Raw genomic sequence first — 21,154 nt, forward strand, 5'->3', positions numbered from 1 at the left:
AAGTGCTACATTATAGAAAATAAAGAGGCGCATCTTTTTTTCCTTTGAATTTTTTTTATAGGACAATTAGTTTAAATAGTAAGTGCAAAAAGCTAAAAAAATTTTATTTTAATTTTTCATTCAATTTTAAAACATAAATCATCGTAGTTAAGACAAATATTGATAAAATTAATCGGTATTTGATATACAAACTCGTTATATCGAAGTTTAAACAAATTGCGCGTGGCGCGCTAGCGAGTCGCCGTGTATAGAGAATTATATTCTGTGTATAAATGATCTGCTTCTCATAACTTTTACATATACATTTATTTACTATCGCAAATAAATTGTTTTCAATTCTATTAAACTTTTATAATAATAAATAATAAAATTATTTAAACATTTTTTAAATGTAATATATAATATTGAAACCTTATATTAAATTATTATAATTAAACACATTTTAATATGTGAAAATAAAAATAAATAAAATATTTTTTAAATACTAATAAATGTTAATAAATAACTCAAACTAATGTTAAGGCATTTTAATAACATATTTAATGAAATACTAGATATACATTAATTAAATTTTTCCACTTTTCTTTTGACGCATCATAATATTTCCTTTTTCGTTCTAATGACATATTTTAACAATAACGTTAAAGGTAATATTTCACATTCTTACCCAGTAAACGAAAACAAATTGAAAAGAATTAAAAAGAATTCACAAAGAGCTTTCGTGAATCCCGCTTTGTGACAAATACGAATTGGAGCCATGATGCAATTTTCCCGAATTCGTGAAACTGTATTGAACTTCCGAACCTTCTATCCGTACCAATTCACTGGACAAGTTTTGAGCCTTTAATTTTTTTCAATTCGTTAGCACGAATTCAATGCATTCCTTGGCCATTTCTTTCGAATGCGAATTCGTTTGGACAAATTGGTACATATTGAATTAAATTCAATTGAATATACAAAGAGCTTAAGTGAATCCCGCTTTGTGACAAATACGAATTGGAGCCTACCAAAAATGTTAATTCGTTTCAATTCATTTGAATTAGTTTTTTTTTTACTGGGTAAAGCGTAAAAATTTTTAACAATAATTTGTAACGTAAATAACGAAATAATTACGAACTATCAATAATAATTTGTAAATAAGAAATTTAAATATTGAAAATGGAAAGTTTGAAAATATTTTCTTGTCCACATTATTATTATAGATATTTGAAAATTTTATACATAAAAATATTTTTAAATAACAAATTAATAAGAAAAATATTTATTCATATAGGTAATATAAATAATATTTTATTCTATTCATTTAGTAAAAATTTATTAATTTAAACATTAAATCAATTTTAATTTATCAATATAAATAAATTGAAAACAATTTATTTGCGATAGTAAATAAATGTATATGTAAAAGTTATGAGAAGCAGATCATTTATACACAGAATATAATTCTCTATACACTGTAAAAAAAGAGCGTCTTGGTTTAAGACGTTTACGTGGTCACATTTTAGACGTTTATAAGCGTCTTATTTGCCTTCTAAAATGCATGTATTTGGAGGTTATGTTTTTCATTTAAGACGCTCAAATAAGACCCTTATTTACATAAGACGTTTATAAACGTCTAAACGTCTTATTTTTAGACGCCATTTTTTGCAGTGTACACGGCGACTCGCTAGCGCGCCACGCGCAATTTGTTTAAACTTCGATATTTTCTAAACTTTTCAATAAATCAATTTGAAATTTTTCAGAAAACATCTTTATACATTGAAGAACAAATGTCTCACTGGAAGTTCTTTTAATTCGAAACTTCCCCACTGACTTTTTGTCGGCGAAGGTAAGAAAATGTGATTGCTGGTAGATCATTAATAATAATTAAATATTATTAAACAATTAATAATTTTTAAGTTTTTTGATATGTTATCGTCTTCTATAGACCCTAACGAGTTTGTATATCAAATACCGATTAATTTTATCAATATTTGTCTTAACTACGATGATTTATGTTTTAAAATTGAATGAAAAATAAAAATAAATTTTTTTTAGTTTTTTGCACTTACTATTTAAACTAATTGTCCTATAAAAAAATTCAAAGGAAAAAAAGATGCGCCTCTTTATTTTCTATAATGTAGCACTTTTTAAAATTTTAAATTTCAAACTTTAATTTTATCGGCATTTGGAACTCTTGACTGACAATACAGCGTGCAGCGGAGCGTCACATCGAGTTCTTCTTCCCATCCGCTCAATTATTTTCGGAAGTAATAAAATTCTTTTTGGGAATTCAATTATTTTTGTAAATAATAAAATTCTTTTTAGGAATTCAATTATTTGCATAAATAATAAAACTCATTGCAGAATTTTAATTATTTTTAATACATTTTTAATCGAATTTTTCGAAAAAATTCTTAAAAATTTTATTAAAATTCGTCAAAAGAATTCAATTATTTAAAAATTTGTTAATAAAATTCTTTATAAGAATTCAATTTTAAAAAACATGCAATTATTCAATAAATTGTTATTTTTGTATTTAAATAATTGCATTCTCGTAGAATTTTTTCATAAACATTGATTTAAAAATGGATTTCAGTTAAAATTTTAAATTACCTATAATTTAATTTCAAAGGCATTTGAGCGTAAATTTTTAGAAATAATTGAATTTTGAAAAGATTACTGATTAAAATCTTTGAAAATTTGAATTTCCCATATTTTTAACTAACAATTCTGTGAAATTAACTTTTTCTTTGGAGAAACTTTAATTGCAGATTTTTTTTTTATTATTTAAAGTTTTTATTTTCTCATATATCTGTCATTGAAGAATTTACGAACAATTGAAATTTTGTAAAATTGAATTGTAAACTAATAAATTTGAAAATACTTAAAAAACTTTTTCAAAAATTATTAAAAATAATGGATTTATAGAAGATGTTTTGTTAAAAACACGAAAAAAATTCAATTTTGTAAAAGTTAGAAATTATTGCAAAAATTCAATTATTTTCAACATTAATAATATTTTTAGCAAAAATTAAATATTGTTCACAAGTAATAAAATTCTTCTTAGGGATTCAATTATTTTCACAAATAATAAAACTCATTGCTAAATTTTAATTATTTTTAATACAATTTTTATCAAATTTTTCGAAAAATGTAATTATTCTTAAAAATTTTATTAAAATTTGTTCATAAAATTCAATTATATGAAAATTTTTTGATAACGATTCTTTATGGAAATGGAATTTTAAGAAACATTTAATTATTCAATAAATTATTTATTTTTCTATTAAAATAATTGAATTCTAGTAAAAATTTTTAATAAAAAAAATTGGACAAGTGCGAGTTGTACTCGCACTGCAATGGCGGGTTCCGTACACAAATATTAAAACAATACTTGCAACATTTATCAGTAATTAGTGGAATTAAAATAAACAATTAAAAAAATATATTAAAATCATTTGATAAAAAAGAATAACTAAAAAAATTAAAGTATTGTATATATCTAATATTGTAAACAATAATAAGCAGAGAAACTATAATTTTGAAAATTTTGTTCCTCTGCTTATTATTGTTTACAATATTAGATATACAATACTTTAATTTTTTTAGTTATTTCTTCTTATCAAATGATTTTAATATACTTTTTTAATTGTTTATTTCAATTCCACTAATTACCGATAAATGTTGCAAGTATTGTTTTAATATTTGTGTACGGAACCCGCCATTGCAGTGCGAGTACAACTCGCACTTGTCCAATTTTTTGTTATTTTTAGTTAAGAAATTAAAGTCAGAAAACAATCTCTCATTTATTCTCTTAAAATTTCACTCTCTTCCTTAAAATATTTAATGCCACGTGTTTAAACTAAGAAAAATTAAAAAAAATTTTTTTTTTGAAAAAAAAAAATTAAAAAAAAATTTTTTTTGATTTTTTTTCAAAAAGTTTCTTGAATAAATTTTTTGTCGTCAGACTGTAATAATACACTAGGATACCAATTTTCAGCTCATTAGGTCAAATAATGTAAAAGTTAGGGAAAACAAATTTTTTTTTTTAATTTTTTAGTTTTTCCTTGACAACGCTATGGCCATCATTACATATCAAGTTCTCTATATTTTTCCTGTAATATTCGAGTAAAAATACACCAGCATGCAAAATTTCAGCTCTCCATGTCGAATAGTTTAGAAGTTGAGGGGGGGGGAATGGTCACTTTTTATGCATTTTTGGCCAAAAATCTTGTTATTTCCTTGACAACGCTATGCCCATCACGTCCAATCACATTCGCTATATTTTTCCTGTAATCTACGAGTGAAAATACATATCTGGACCAAATTTGAGCTCTTTAGGTCAAATAGTTTAGCCGCTAGGGGGGGGGGGACACGATTTGGCTACGGACAACAGAGTCTCACCAATAGGGTTCCGCCGATACACCGTAGGTGTACGGAACCCTAAAAATTGATTTAATAATAAATTTTATTTAAAATGTTAGATAATAATTGAATATTAAAAGCAATATATCGTGAATTTTTAAAAATAATTGAATTTTGAAATTAATTTTTTTGAAAAAGTTTAAATGAATTTTTTTAATATTATTTTAAGTTTTACTTTCTAATATTTATTTAATTGAAGAATAATTTACGAATAATTGAAATTTCGTAAAATTGTATATTGTAAAGAAATGGATTTGAAAATCAAGTGACATAAAACGCATATTTACTCGAATTCTCATGAGACATAACCTTTAAATCTACGAAATGTCATATTTCAGAAATTTTAATTTATAGAAATTTTATTTGTCATAATTTTCATTTATTCGAATAACCATTTAACATAAAATTTATTTGTCCGATATTCCATTTGACATAATTTTCAAACATCCGAATTACTTTCAACCTATAATGCAAGTCACAGAAAGTTCATTTGTCCTAAAAATAACAATGAAATTTTCAAATATTTTTCTCATTTCTATTGTTATTTTTAGGACAAATGAACTTTCTGTGACTTGCATTATAGGGTAAAAAGTAATTCGGATGTTTGAAAATTATGTCAAATGGAATTTTGGACAAATAAATTTTATGTTAAATGGTTATTCGAATAAATGAAAATTATGACAAATAAAATTTCTATAAATTAAAATTTCTGAAATATGACATTTCGTAGATTTAAAGGTTATGTCTCATGAGAATTCGAGTAAATGCGTTTTATGTCACTTGATAATTCGAGTAATGAACATTATGACAAATAAAATTTCGATAAATGAAATTTCTTAAAGAGGACATTTCGAAGATTTGAAGGTTATGTCACATGAGAATTCGAGTAAATGCGCTTTATGTCACTTGATAATTCGAGTAAATGAACATTATGACAAATAAAATTTCGATAAATGAAAGTTATGTAAAATATTTCGAAGGTTTGAAAATTATGTCAAATGGCAATTCGGAGGATTAATAATTATGACAAATAGTCATTCGGAAAAACAAAATCTATGTCAAAAAATTTGAGGAATAATCATGCGCCCCTTTGAAAAAAGGTCCGTAAAGTCCGTAATTTCATTAAAAAAAGATGAAAGGTTCGTAAATTGTACGATATAATTTAGAGAATTTTAGAGAAATTACAAATGATTGCAAAAATTCAATTATTTTCAAAAGTAATAAAATTCTTCGCGGAAATTCAATTCTGTTCAAAATTTTTTTTAAATTCTCGTCAAAATTTCAATTATTTTTATATTAGAGATAATTAAATTCTTCTCCGAAATTCAATTATTTTCAAAAATTTTAATAAAAGTGTTGGCAAAATTTCAATTATTTTCAAAAATTTTCCTCAATTTAATGATTTTCAATATCTACTATTTTCATAAAATTTTCCAAAAGAATTCAATTATTTAAAAAAAAATTTAATAAAATTCTACACAAACTTTTAATTACTTTCAAAAAAATAAAAATTTCACAGGAATTTCATTAGGGGCTGTTAGAAAAATACGTAACGCTTTTTGGGAGGAGGGGGGTCAAGCTATTTGTTTCGGTCAGCAGAAAAAATGGCGCTAATTTTTTTGAACGGCCCCTTATTTACAAATTTTTTATAAATTTCTTCGCTATCATTCAATTATTTTCATAAATAATAAAAAATCTTTTTAGGAATTTAATTATTTTTAATATAATTTTAATCGAATTCCTCAAAAAAATTCTTAAAAATTTAATTAAAATTCATCAAAAGTATTCAGTTACAGCATGAGAAAACATTATACTAAATTTAAATAGAAAAATAATTTTAAGTGATTTTATTTAATTGAAATTAGTTTGTAAGCTAAGTCCCAATATATATAAAATATCTACTGCTTTGATTATTCAAAAATATTATTTGTTTGAATAATTATGTTAGTAATAGTTTATTTCAGCCTAATGGCCCAGAAACGGACTTGGTTTACATTTTTTTTAACCATACTTATATTATACATTTTAAACATATACATTATAAAAAATTACGTATATATTCTATATATTTACAAACATTTATATCAATTCTCAATCTCTTTACGTTTCAATTCTTTATCTATGGCATACACTGCTTTAATTACTTCTCTATCATAATTTATATTACTACCAATCTTATTAACGTCCAAGTTATTCAAATTTAATCCTACTGTCCATTTTTGTGTACCCTCACATTCTGTTAATAAATGGTTCAAAGAACACCAATCTTTATTACAAATTTTACAAATCCATACATTTTCATTAAGCCAATATCTGTTAATTCTATCTACATTTCCACACCTGATTCTAGCTAATGTCTCCTGTTCCCAACCTTCCCTTCGCTTTTTTAAGTAGTGAGGTAGGTTCTCCGACATTACACCTTTATATTTAACATTATATCTGGATTCATTAATTTTCCCTAATATGATCTGATTTTCTATATCTGTTCCTCTTCTTTTGACTTCTTTATCGATTCTTCTTTCTTCAATCCTATATCTATCTACTTCCATCGTACTCAGTCCTATCCCATTGTAGAATTTTTCTCTTTCCTCTGAATATCTCTCATTTTTTTCGATTTTCCTTTTGTCCATCCAACATAACTTCGTAAGCCTTTCTTCACCATGCCCAGCTGTCCGTTCTTCATATTTAATTGCTCTTACAGCCCAATCAATACACATCTTTCTTATACCCGTTTCCTTATATAAAATATATCTCGGTGTATGAACATCCAATCTTAAAATCCACCTGATATAATCTACTAATATTTTTTCCAGTTCTTTTTTTTCTTCCCATCCCCATATTTCGACACCATACGATAATACACCCTTGACCAAAAAATTGAATAACATCAGCCTTCTTCCCCAATCACCTCGTAGTTTATTTTCTCCAATCCCCACGTTCTTTTCATCGCTGCCATGCCTTTCTTTTTTAAATCTTCAATACGGTCCTTGTTGACCTTTTCCTCCTGAATCCTGCTTGACCGTCTGGTAATATTTTCTTCTCCTCTACCTCTTTTTCCAATCTTTCTTTGAGAATTTGCGTATACATCTTGTAAGCAGTTGGCATTAACGATAAACCTCTATAATTTTTCGTATCATTTACATTTCCCTTTTTGAAAATTGTGGCTATTATAGCCACATTCCAATCCTCAGGTACACCATCACCTTTCCACACTTTTTTTTAATATTTCCACTATTAAATCATTTAGCCCGACCCCCCCATACATCCATACCTCATAAGGGATTTGATCTATTCCTGACGTTTTTTTTCTTTAATCTCTTCCACATTTCCCTAATTTCCTTGTCCTTGATTTTTTTTCCTCACCCATCACATCTTCAAGTTCCCTGCATTTTCCTACTTTTCTCTCCATTGATCCTTCCAGCAAAGTTCTAAAGTGTTCAATCCACACATCCTCCTTTATACTATTCTCTTCGTTCCATTTCCTTTTTTTATTTTTATTTAGATACTTCCAAACTTCATTTTCATTTTTAACATTTCTCAGTTCCATTTCTTCTTTTTTCTTTAACTCATTTTCTTTCTCCTTACATACCTAGTTGTCTCCAATTTTTCCTTTCCTCTACGTACAACTTTTTCTCAACAAATCCTTTTTTCCATTTTTTTAGAATTTTTTTAACTGATCTCTTCTTTTTGCTACATTCTTTATCCCACCACTTCTTCATTCCAATCCTCCATTGTTTAATTTTAATCTCTTTTTTAACCACTGTATTTTTAACAATCTCCTTTAATATATACCATAACTCTTCCACACTTATATCTTCATTCCATGTTTTATTGATTCTTGTTGTTTTTACATTAAACTCACTTATATCTTCTTCTCTCCATGAATAGACTGTCTTTTTAATCATCTTATTTTTCAAATTCTTTTCTTTTGTCGCAGTCAAATTTTTGTTTTCCACTTTTATACAAATAGGTGCATGATCCGAGTCAACTCTATCTTCCACTTTAAAGTCCTCAATGACCTCCCAGCAATCATAATTAACAATAGCATAATCAATCACTGTATTTCCTCTTGCTCCAATAAACGTAAAATCACCTTCTTTATCACCTTTGGCACATCCATTTAATATAATCCATCCTTTTGTTTTCAATCACTTCAACTAAATTCTTTCCCCCGTTGCTAATTATTTTGTCCTTACTGCATCTTGAACACTCCGTACCAACCCATATTTACTCCATGAAATTTACCCAGTTCACTGATCCTAATATTGAAATCCCCACCAATTATAAATTTATCTTCCATATTTTCCACCTCTTCCATTTTATTAATTATTTTATTAATTTCACCAGCGTTATAAATTGTCCAAATAATTGAATAATTATGTTTAATACAAACATATTTTCTGTTTTGATCTAAACAAAACATATGTTTAAAAATTTTATGTTTGAATTAAATAGGGGACACTGGGGCGAAAAGTTAAATTGTGAAAACAGTTAAAATTCATTATCTTTCGAACGGAAATAGTTAGAGCATTGCAATTTTAATTATAGAAGGGTGTTATCACCCTAAATAAATGTCCGGAGTTATGTGATATTCTGCTAATTTTTGTGGTGTCCATATTAAATTTTTTTTTTCACCCTACTTTTGAAAATTTTTTCGTAAAAGAAAATATCAACTTTTAAGTATATTTTTTGCATTTATTCTCACCCCGATTTTTTTACTTAATTATTTGGGTCCCCTGAAGAGATACCTAAAGGTATTTGCTAAATATCTTTAGTCAGATTTTTTATATTTGTTGTTAAAGCCAAAAACGCACCCTGGGGCGAAAAGTTAAATGTATTTTTAAGGGAAGTGTTCCGGTTGTGGGCACCCTTTTGTTTTTGCCTCATAACATTTGTCCATGTGCATATTATACAAATATATGTGTACGAATTTAAAGCTAGAGGTCTAAGGTGACTGTCAGTGAAGGAATTAAATTGATTCCTTTAAATAAAAAAGTTTTATTAGAAATTTAGTGAAATGGGAATTTTTTGACAAAAAAAATTTTGTACCCGGTTGTGGGCACCCTTGAAAAATCCGCTAAAAATGGAAAAATATTAAAGGAAACCAACACAAATAAAGAAGAAATTAAAGTTTCTTTATTTTAAGAGACTTTGCCGGAATAAAGAACAAAAATGATGACACGTTTTCACACTATGCTCATCGCTAACAAAAGCATAATGCTAGCATGTGAAGTAGCTGGCCCGCATATCATAACGCACTTCTAATGCACTGAACGACTATTTTTATCGCATCTAATAGAGTTTGCGGCTGTCACTTTCCTTGGCAGAAAGTTTAGATAGATGAGACAGTAGTCCACATCATTGTCAGATGGTAGAGCCTCCTTAACATAAAGGTGCCCACAACCGGGAATGACAGTCATTTTTTAAAAAGACCAACACATTTTGTGATGCAGGATTTTGGTTAAACACGAAGGTAAATCACAAAATATAATGACAACACTGCAAAAAAAAAATTAAACCCTTTTTTTCTGAACGAATCTACACCCATATGTTGCTCTTCGAAAACAATACAAAATTACTTTTTTATTTATTTAATGCAAATTTTCTTTATTATGCTCACAGCTATTACACAAATGCATATATTTGTTTCGTTATCAATACGAAAAGTCCGTATTGTCAACGAACACGACTTGCAATACTTAGATCAGTAAAGTCTGCTTGCCGTCGAAGTTTACGTAGGGGTGCCCACAACCGGCGCACTTCCCCTACATATGTTGTTAAATTTTTTTTTTATTTTTCGTTTTTTTGGGTTTATTTGTTTAAAAATGATTTATTTGACATTAGGCAAGTACTCTGTCAAAAAACAAGACCGTTCACGTGAAATAAACCAAAAATTTTATTTTTTTTGAAATTTTATTTTTTTAACTTTATAACTGTTCTAAAGCTTTTGTTAAATAAACACAGATCTTTTATTAACTAAATTACTTGTTTACGTATACTTTAACTTATCTACTACTTAACACCTATCAGAAAATAGTTTTAGTAGGCTAAAAATAGAATTTAACATTTTGCCCCAGCCATTTAACTTTTCGCCCCAGCATGGGGCGAAAAGTTAAAAAAACAAAATTTTCAAAAAAGGACAAAACATGTATTTTATGCGAAAATATCAGAAACTTTTTTATTGAAAGTTGTAGGGGACAAGTTGCCCTACAATATTGATGTATAAATATTTGCACACGGAAAAAAATAATTCGGAAATAGTTCCTGAATTCGTTCCGAAATTGAGGATATGAGCAAAAGTCGGTAATTATTATAGAGCTGTTATTTGGAAGAAATGTCGAACTTTCAAAATAGATATTCAGGAATTATATGGTAAGAACTCGGTATTTATGTGATAGTTTTTACGAAATGTAGCGGCTGAGTATTTCAGATAGTCTGGACGGTTGAACTTCCGATGAGTTCGGGAAAAATTCAGAGGGTCGCTTCATATATGAAGAAGCTCTTATAAGGGCTACAGAATAGTTCCGGAACAATTCCGTAGCAAAGAAAATAAAAAAAAGAAGTTTTGTATACGCGTATATACTTGATCGACATTCGTCAAGCAAGGCGAACTGTGATTGGTTGAGGAGGATACACATACATACATAATACACTTATAGCTACCTACATATATTCTAACGCACACATAATTTATACACAAATAAACGCAAATACACGACGCATTGAATCGCACGCTGGTTGTAGGGACCTGGGAAGTCTCTTATATACTAGACTTTACTATTATTCAGCGCTTGTGAGAAACGGGGTAGGCACATCTTTTCTTTCGATGAAGTTCGCGAATTATTATGAAATTTAAACTAGAGTTCTCCTTGATTAGACGCTTGTAAATACTATTTTAGAAGAAATATAATTTCTACGACAAAATTTCGATAATATTATAGACCAGTCCTGTATTTCTCCAGGAATTTATTTACAATGCTGATTTTTAAAGTCTCACAAAAACCGTTTCGTAATTAGTTCGGAACGATTCAGATATACTTACATTGAATTTCTAAAAATTTCTGGAACTTTGCACAAATCCTCAATTATGGAACAAATTCAGGAATTCTTACAGAATTTATTTTTTCCGTGCATCTAAGCGGATTATATTGTCTAAAAAAAATCATTTATGCAAAATTTAACTTTTCGCCCCAGTCTCCCTTATATTATTTCTTTTAATGAACCAAAAAACATGTTTGAATTAAACTTAAATATATGTTTGACTGTAGAACAAAGATATTTTAAGTTTGATTTAAACAAAATATATTTGAATCAAATAAATCGTTTCCTCAGTGTATTTAAAAATTTATAGATAAAATTCTTTATGAGAATTCAATTTTAAGAAACATGCAATTATTCAATAAATTGTTATTTTTGTATTTAAATAATTGAATTCTAGTAGAATTTTCTCATAAACATTGATTTAAAAATGGATTTCAGTTAAAATTTTAGATTTAATTGAATTTTAAAAGCATTAGAGCGTAAATTTTTAGAAATAATTGAATTTTGAAAAGGTTTCAGATTAAAATCTTTGAAAATTTGAATTTTTCATATTTTTAAGTCATAATCCTGTGGAATTAATTTTTTTAGAGAAACTTTAATTGCCGATTTTTTTTAAATTATTTAAAGTTTTTATTTTCTAATATATATTTAATTGAACAATTTACGAATAATTGAAATTTTGTAAAATTGAATTGTAAACAAATGAATTTGAAAATTCTTAAAGAACTTTTTCAAAAATTATTCAAAATAATGGATTTATAGAAGATGTTTAGTTAAAAACACGAAAAAAAATTCAATTTTGTAAAAGTTACAAATTATTGGAAAAATTCAATTATTTTCAAGAGTAATAATATTCTTCGCAAAAATTAAATATTGTTCAACAATAATAAAATTCTTCTTTTCAATTATTTTTACAAATAATAAAACTCATCGAAGAATTTCAACTATTTTTAATACAATTTCAATCGAATTTCTCGAAAAATGTAATTATTCTTAAAAATCCTATTAAAATTCGTGGAGAGAATTCATTTATTTAAAAATTTGTTCATAAAATTTTTTATGTGAATTGAATTTTAAGAGACATTCAATTTTATTGAATAAATTATTTATTTTTGTATTAAAATAATTGTATTCTCGTAGAATTTTCTAATAAAAATTGATTTAAAAATGAATTTCAGTTAAAATTTTAGATAATAATTTAATATTTAGAGCAAGATAGCGTGAATTTTTAGAAATAATTGAATTTTGAAATTAATTTTTTTGAAAGAGTTTAATTGAATTTTTTTAAATATTATTTTAAGTTTTTATTTTTCAATATTTCTTTAATTGAAGAATTTACGAATAATTGAATTTTCGTAAAATTAAATATTGTAAAAATTCTTGTAAATAATAATTGAATTGTAGGTAAATGATTTTATCACTCAGTCACACTGAGAGAAGTCCAGGGCGTAATAGTTACCGCTAGACGTCGCTATAAGCTACTGTTCTTGTTGCGTTTGAGATGTTTCGAATCTAGGGCTCAGACGCTCCGAGTCTGTCAAACATTGTTCCCGCATGTGAGAGAACAACTCGTGACCGAAACTAAAAGTTGTAAGTAATCCCGCTTCGGGACGTTCCACGTTTTTTATCGGGGCTTGAGACGTCCCGATCGAGGGTTCACATAAGAACATTCAAAATTATCACTCAAGCCTCGCACGGGACGTATTAGTTCCCGGACTTCTCTCAGTGCATCTTTAATGATTATAAAATATGAAGAAATCGATCACTCCGAGTCGAAGACTCGTCGGAGTTATCGATATCTTCATGTTTTATAGTTATGGAAAATTTAATTTACAGTTTTAAATAAAATTTTCTCTTATTTAACTCGGACTGGTTATATTTTTGTCAGTAATTGGTCCGTAATTTTTCATTTTTGGTCCGTAAAGTCCGTATTTTTAAATTCTTTCACTGGTTCGAGCCCTGCGGGCTCCAAAGTTGTGTAGCACGTCAGTATTTTGAGAAAAGTGGGGGTGAAGACCCAAAAATGTTGTTTTTAGGGGTTTTCAATATATTTTTCTCTTTAGCCTACTATGCTAGGGACTTCCATGAGATCTTCAATTAAAACTTAAAACATTCACTTTAAGATCCATTTACGCAAGACCAAAAAAATAGATGATTTGGAGAAAAGTGAAGGTAAAAACTCGAAAAAAGAAATTTTTTAGTTATTTTTGACATGGGTGTGGTTTTCAATATTCTTTTGTCCTCTGAACACGATTTCGGGTCCCAAAATTGCCTAACTCGTAATGATTTTGAAAACATGGAGATAAATTCCAAAAAAGTTGTTTTCTGCATTATTTACCCCCACTTTTCTCAAATTTCTAACATGCTAAGAAATTTTAAACCAAGAATCGTGTGCAACGTAAAAAATACATTGAAAACCACTCCCATATCAAAAATAAAAAACATGCAGGCGGGGGAGGTGACTTTAATGTTAATTTATTATTGATATTATATTCTCCGAACAAGAAAAGCGATATTGAGTTGGTGTGAAATTTTTGTGGTCTGTTTACATTGGATAATGAAAGAGGAATGATGCGCAAAGCGATAGAAAGTTTCGGTCGGCAAACTCATTCGTTAAACATTAAAATCCAATTTGATAAAGGAGGATTATCGTCAAGCTTATATAATGTTGTATGCATATACTATATCTCGGCTAGCAATTTTACGTCACTTGGTGTGATAATATAACTGCATAATCTCAGAGAGAACGGGTTTTGAAAATCTTTTTTTAATTTTTCACATTTAAGACAATGAAAGTGTCTTAAATTCTGAGCGGTTGTTGAATTTTTCTTAAATTCGTTTTATATCCATGTAAAATGTTTTTTATTCCTGCATTCTCAAAATTCCATTTTTTATCTTTTTTTCTTTTATTGAAAACATTATTTGTATTTGCCCATAGAAAATTCTCGGTAATGATTTCAATTTTAATGAAAACTATTTTTTATACTTGGAATTGTATTTTCAATAGTTTTGCAACAATATTATTTTAAATAATATTTTTGGTACTTGGAATAGTATTTTTATAGTTTTTCAACAATATTTAAATTAATATCTTGGAGAAATATTTTAGGTAGTTTTTAAATATTATTTTGAATAGCTTTTGAAATAACATTCTGAGTAGTATTTTAAATGGTATTTAGAGTAATATTTTAAATAGTATTTTCAATAATATTTGGAGAATATTATTTCGAATATCATTTGAAGTAGTATTTATAACATTATTTCAATGTTGTCACTCATGTTGGTTTTTGTTTACACTTCGCTCCTTTTTTACTCTTTCTTGAGAAAACTTTTCTTCAATATTTTACATTTTATGGATCAAGTGTTTTTCTTCTCTTGTTTTTTTTCAAAATTCATTGTCCGATAGAAAAATTCGATTTTATTCTTTTATGGCAGCAAAATTTTCAACTCTTATGATCAACTGCTATTAAAAAGACAACATATTTCAAACAGAAAATTTATTATTTAAAAAATATATTTAAATTTTCTTTGTTAAATAAAAACTTAAATGAAAAAAGTCTATTTAATTTGAAATATGAAAATAAATAAAAGAGAAATTAATATTCAAGTTTTTAACAATTTTATAGAAATACTTGAGTTATTCTTTTTGAAGAATATTGAAAAGCATTATTGATAATTTTTACTTTTAAATTGGAGTACCTTATTGAGAAAAAGGGCGTTTATTTAAAAATACAATTCTTTGGATTTTTCTTATTCTAATTAGGAAATTATTGTTTTTCAAGTACCTCGTTATCTTTTACCGCCTGTATTCATTTTTCCAACATTAAAAGAGAGTTACAAGCATTGAATCAACATTCACAAGTATATAAAAGACGAAGAATACTAAAGAAGGTGTGAAAAGATTAGTTGTAACTTCGCAAGTGGACTTTTCTGTCCTGAATATAAATTTTATTCCTCTGATTCTTTATATAATATCCACAAACACTTGTTAGCTTGTTAGAAATACTCTTTTTTAATGACTCTTTAATTTGCATTCAAAATTATTTAAGCATTTTCGTAAACAAATTCTTTCAAACAATTTTTAATTTGCAAATATTAAAATATTTTCTTTATGGAATATACTTGATAAAAGTGTCTATCATCTCTCAAAGTTTGAATTAGTGAAAATTAGCCACTGTTTCGCAAATAATAATAATAATAATAATAATAATAATAATAATAATAATAATAATAATAATAATAATAATAATAATAATAATAATAATAATAATAATAATAATAATAAGCAAATAATTCTGAATTGCATTATTTTGACGTCAAAATGTCAATCAGAGATCCCAAAAATACTACTGAATTATAAGCTTCATAGTAATTCGTATCAATTATAATTTTTTCGATCTTTTGAAAATATTTTTATATTTACATCTTCGTTATAGGATAGTATTTTTTTGCAAAATTATGTGACTAAATAACATGTAATACTCAAGTATAGAAAGTTTAAAAGCAATCCATAATGAAATGCAAAAATGTTCGTTTTTTTTAATGTTTCCAAAAAATTGAATATCTTTCGTACTAATTCCGTACCAACTACGAAAGCTTGATTTTTCTCTCCGTGTGGGAACAAAATTTTGTGTCTACAGACAGACACACAGACAGACACCATCGCCAAACCATGTTTTTTGGGTTCAGGGGACCCCAAAACGTGAGGATTTCATAAAATTAGCAAAAGTCAAAATTCGCACAAAACTAATACCTTCTCATATGATGAGAATGTAAAAACAATAAAAAAGAGTGCTAGAAATGATAATGGAATTACCTAATAAATTGAAATGAATGAAATGAAGAAGAAGAAGAAGAAGAGAAATTGAAAATTTAAGTTGGAAAACGAGAAGGCTCTTTTTAAATGTCGTGCAATGGGGTAATTTCAGGGTAACAGTGGGCACACCGGACACTCTGGAGGCAGTCTCCTTCAAAGGCATTACTTTCGTGCCGACCCCAGTAATTACCGTGTGAAATTACCGCATTTACATCCCTAATAGGAATAGGTGGATATAAGTAGGAATGTCAAGCACGCTGGCAGAATATCGCGTTGAAAAACGAAAAGAAAATTGTGAAATTAACCTCTTATAGAGGGACACATAGCGTCTCGAAAATCCCTGTTTTTCTTTTTTTTTGTGAAATATGTGTGTATGTGTCTCTGTCGAAGGATAGGCCAGGCACACTGACTACCAATTTTATCGAATTAAAGCGGATTGCACGTAATACCCATTAGATTCTGCAGCTATAAAGGAAGCGTTACTTGGCAACTCGCCACCTTTCCCGTTTTCTTTCGTTACCGTAAAACGGAAGTGTGCTTAAAGATTGTGCTCAAGTACCACCTTTAAGATCTTCATTAAACTACTTTTATTGCGTATGTTTTTATGTTTTTTACGCTCTTCGTCAAATTTCTTTCTTTTTTTCCAATGATGATTGATGATAATTCTTCCATTTGGATAACTTAATTTCTTTCCTCTTCCGCAAATCATGTCATTTCCTCTCTGATTTTTTTAATTAGTAAGAAATACACTTTTAGAAAGGAATCCAATTCTTCTGTTTTACAATTTATATATTTTGCTTTTATATACGTATTTAAAAAAAAATTCTGTATATGGGCGAATCCACGGAACCGTGCGATTTAAGGGGTCTTGTAACTTTTTTAGGCATTAAAATCGGAAGTTTTTAAAAAATTTTTTGCTCATAAGTTTTAAAATATAATTGATCAAAAGTTTTTACATATCATTGTGTATGTTAGGAAGTCTTAAAAAAAGAATTTCATATTTGAAAAAACATAAGTATCTTCTTTCTACAGAGGGCGCTTTGGTCACTGGTAAAAATTATTGGTTGTCATTGTAGCTCATAGCAGAATCGTCTAAAATCAAAAAATCAAATTTTATTTCAAAATGGACGACTTAATACAGGACCTAAACCTCTTATTTACTACTAATGTACAAAATTACACTTTTTGTGTATCATATTTATGTTTAAAAAAATTGTGTTTTTTCAGATTCTTAGATTCAAAAGCTTGCCATTTTCTTAATTTTTGATATTTTTAAGTATTTCGAGGTTTAGGTCCTGTATTAAGTCATCTATTTTGAAATTATGTTTGATTTTTTTATTTTCAATGATTCTGCTATGAGCTACATAGACAACCGTAATTGAAAGTAATTTTTACCAGTAGACAAAGCGCCCTCTGTAGAAGGAAGGTATATATATTTTTTCCAATCTGAAATCCTTTTTTTAAAACTTCTTAACATACACAATGACATGTAAAAACTTTCGATCAATTATATTTTAAAACTTATTAGCAAAAAATTTTTTAAAATCATCCGATTTTAGTGCTAAAAAAGTTACAAGACCCCTTAAACATAAAAATATAAATATTTTTAAATTACAAGCACACTTTTTATTTTTAGATATATATGTTCGAAATTTATTCAAGAACAAAATTTTCTGTGCGTGAATCATTTTTATTTACTGCTGAAAGCATTGTAATTAAAAAAGTATATTGAAATTTTGATTGGCAAGATGTCATTTTTGAACTGAAAAAACAAATGAAGACAACTGAAATATGTATAATAATCAATTATATTCTAGTCGATTTTTCTAAGTAGAAAGTTTTTACAAATGTTTTTACCTATTTTTATTTATTTCTTATAATTTACTTCAATAGGAATGATTGTTTATTTGTATATTTATTTTATATTTCTCTTACGAGTTTTAAAGTGCAAACAATAAAATTATAACGTATTTAACCATTCAAAATCTTTATTTTCATAAAATATTCTTAACATTTTACTTTTTAAAACTTTTTTAAATTGAAAATCAAAAGATTATTTGCTTACCATTGTGAAAAATATTTTCTAACCCGTATTTCTAGAAATTTACATTTCTGAATATAAACAAACATATCGACCTTCCAATAATTGAAAACTGATATATTCACACTTATGAGATCGAGTCTTTTAAAGATGAAAATTCCACAACATTTTTATATTTAATATTTTTAAAATGTTTTAATTGGAATACATATTTAGCATTTAGAATTATGAATATTTATAATAATATCTACCGTTCACACAAAGTTTCAACCGATTATTTTTAAGCTGTAAGTGTGCCATTAAAAAAAAGTATAAATTTATAATCATTCACGTTTGAAGGTGTAGACATAAATATTGTTTTATTATCTTTATTTTTAAAGGCACACGGTTAAGTAAGGTCTCAATTTATTTATTTTTTCATAAGGAATAAGCTCATTCAAAATAAAATTAGAATTGCATTACCGCTGAAAGCACAAAATGAAGAAAACCTTGGACTTCCTGTTACTGAAAAATGGGAGTAACATTGCTTGAATTGCTGCCATTTAGTTTTAATAAAGGAGCACATATTTCTTTTGATATGGAATAGATTTTAAAATATTAGAAGAATTATTTACAACTTTTCTTGGACGATTTTAATTTACGCTGAAAAAGTTATACACGTTTAAGTCGAAGAGAAGCCCAAAGTAACAAATCAAATTTAATTTTTTAAGTACACATATGACTATTTATTTTACATGAAGATTATACAAATTATGGTTTTATTTGACTATTCTGTTTTATATGTTATCTAAGAGACATTGACATTAAAAAAATTATATAATGTTAAAAAAAATTGTTTAAATGAGGAGTAACATGAAATCACACGGTTCCGTGGATTTGCCCATATTAGGGTTGCCACAAGTGAGGAAAAATTCAGGGAAAATGGAGTTGGTCAGAAAAATCAGAACATATCAGGGAATTTTATCAACAGTACCTATACTGGAAAAATACCAAATTTTTAGAATTACTTCAAAAATTCTGGTTCAGTGGACAATAACTGATATTTTAATAATTTTTAACTGCGATTTTCAGTGAAATTTCACTGATTCAAATCGTAACAATAAAGTTACTGAAAATTAGTCAAATTTCACTGATTCAGTTTTCGAGAGTACTTAGAAACCTTGAAATAATTGAATTTTACAAAGAGACACAATTGAATCTATTCATATATTTGTTAGTGTAAGATCAGTATAAAAGGGTTCAAATTGGATCTAAAATAATTTAATTTTGAAAGAGTTACAATTGAAATTTCTATTAATTAGTAAATTTTGAAAAAATTAAAATCGAAACTTATTTAAATTGTATTTTCGAAAAACTTTATTTAAAATTCTAAAACATTTGGTTTTTAAAATATTTTTTATATAATATTATTTTTTTTTTTAAATATTTCAGTTCAATTTTTTAAAGATTATTGAATTTTCAATCAGTAAATAATTGAAAATTTTTAAAAAAATTGAAATTTCCAACAATTCCTTTAAACATAATTGATTTTTTATAAATGATTTTACTGGAATTTTTGAAAGTACATAATGTAGAAAAATAAGAAAATTTTATTAAAAGTACTGTAAAATTATCAAATTTCTAGATTCACTTAAAAAATTTAATGAAAGTGAATTGACAGTAATTTAATTTGTTGAAGAATTTCATTAGAGATTTTTTACAAAATCGATTACTAATTTAATACTTAAATGGTAAATAATTTAATTTTACAACAAGAGTCATAATTGAATGTATTCTATGTTAGAGTACAAGCAGCATCAAAGGGTACAAGTTTCATATAAATTAATTTAATTTTGAAAGTATTACAATTAAAATATTTTTATTAATTATAGTTAATTTTAAAAAAGATTTAAATTTATACAGTACAAGCTTTAATCGTTTAAATGAACGAAATATTTTTTCTTAAAATTTTTTTCAAAAATTAATGATTTAAATAAAAATTGAAAACTTAAATTTTACATTTCGAAATTTTATAATTATTTTTTTAGATAGTGACGAAAAATAAGTGGAATAAAAATTTAATTTTAAGAATGTAATGTAATGTGAGATATGATCACTCTGATATATCAGTAGTCAATGTTTGATTTAAACAAAATATGTTTGAATCAAATAAATCGTTTTGTTACTATGGCTATAGCTATAGTAATTAATTTAATTTTTAAAATAGATAGACGACACCCTTAAAATTTCTGCTTCTAAAAATGATCTCCTTTATACTTGAATTCTTCTTAAATTTGCTTTTATAGGCGCCAGGGAAAAGTGAAATTTCTATCTGGAAATCAGAGAAAAGTTATAGAAAAAGAAAATTAAATTTCTGTTGCAACCCTGTGTATTTTCTTTAAAGTTTTTCTGAAAGGAAACTTAATCGATGAGTAAAGAACAGTATAAAGTGGATTGTGTTACGTCATCTTCCCCGTTTCCTTTCATTGATAACTAAAAGTCGTTTTAAGTAAAAATGGGTATTCTTGGTTGGTTCAAAGAATAAAAAAGTTTTTAAATAGCTTTAGCGTCGCGTATTCACGACAAGTTCTTTTTGGCTGTCTTGGAGGGAAAAAAAGGCAAGAAGAGGGCAAGAGAGGGATTGGAAACTTTTTTTCTTTCTTTTTCTTCTTCTTTTTTTGTTACGTCCTAGTTATTGCCGTAAACGCTCTGGATCACTGCCAAAAACAGGTCTAACGAAATCGGCACATTCATACCGAATAGCGCGACTGGAATAATGAACAACCTGTAGATGTAGATATTCAGTCGAGAATCAGAGCTCATTTCTGAAATGCGCATTGCCTCGTGAAAATTCAACATGACCGTATCCA

The 21,154-nt window shown here is 26.8% G+C and overlaps 1 protein-coding gene across 4 annotated transcripts in view; it reads left to right on the top strand.

The window, feature by feature from the left end:
- LOC122503507 (autophagy-related protein 16-1-like) overlaps positions 1-21,154 on the top strand; it is a 180,477-nt gene that overhangs the window by 34,710 nt on the left and 124,613 nt on the right. Inside the window, exon 11 of one of the 4 annotated variants that reach the window (XM_043614093.1) lies at positions 1,743-1,988. The exons of the other annotated variants lie outside the window; for them this stretch is intronic. Coding sequence (XP_043470028.1) covers positions 1,743-1,793 — 51 coding nt within the window. The 3' untranslated portion in view covers positions 1,794-1,988. Of the gene's footprint in view, positions 1-1,742; positions 1,989-21,154 lie in introns of those variants that run through there. 4 annotated transcript variants of the gene reach the window in all.

The sequence above is a fragment of the Leptopilina heterotoma genome, unplaced genomic scaffold, assembly GCF_015476425.1.
Source record: "Leptopilina heterotoma isolate Lh14 unplaced genomic scaffold, ASM1547642v1 Lhet_11, whole genome shotgun sequence".
Classification (NCBI taxonomy): domain Eukaryota; kingdom Metazoa; phylum Arthropoda; class Insecta; order Hymenoptera; family Figitidae; genus Leptopilina; species Leptopilina heterotoma.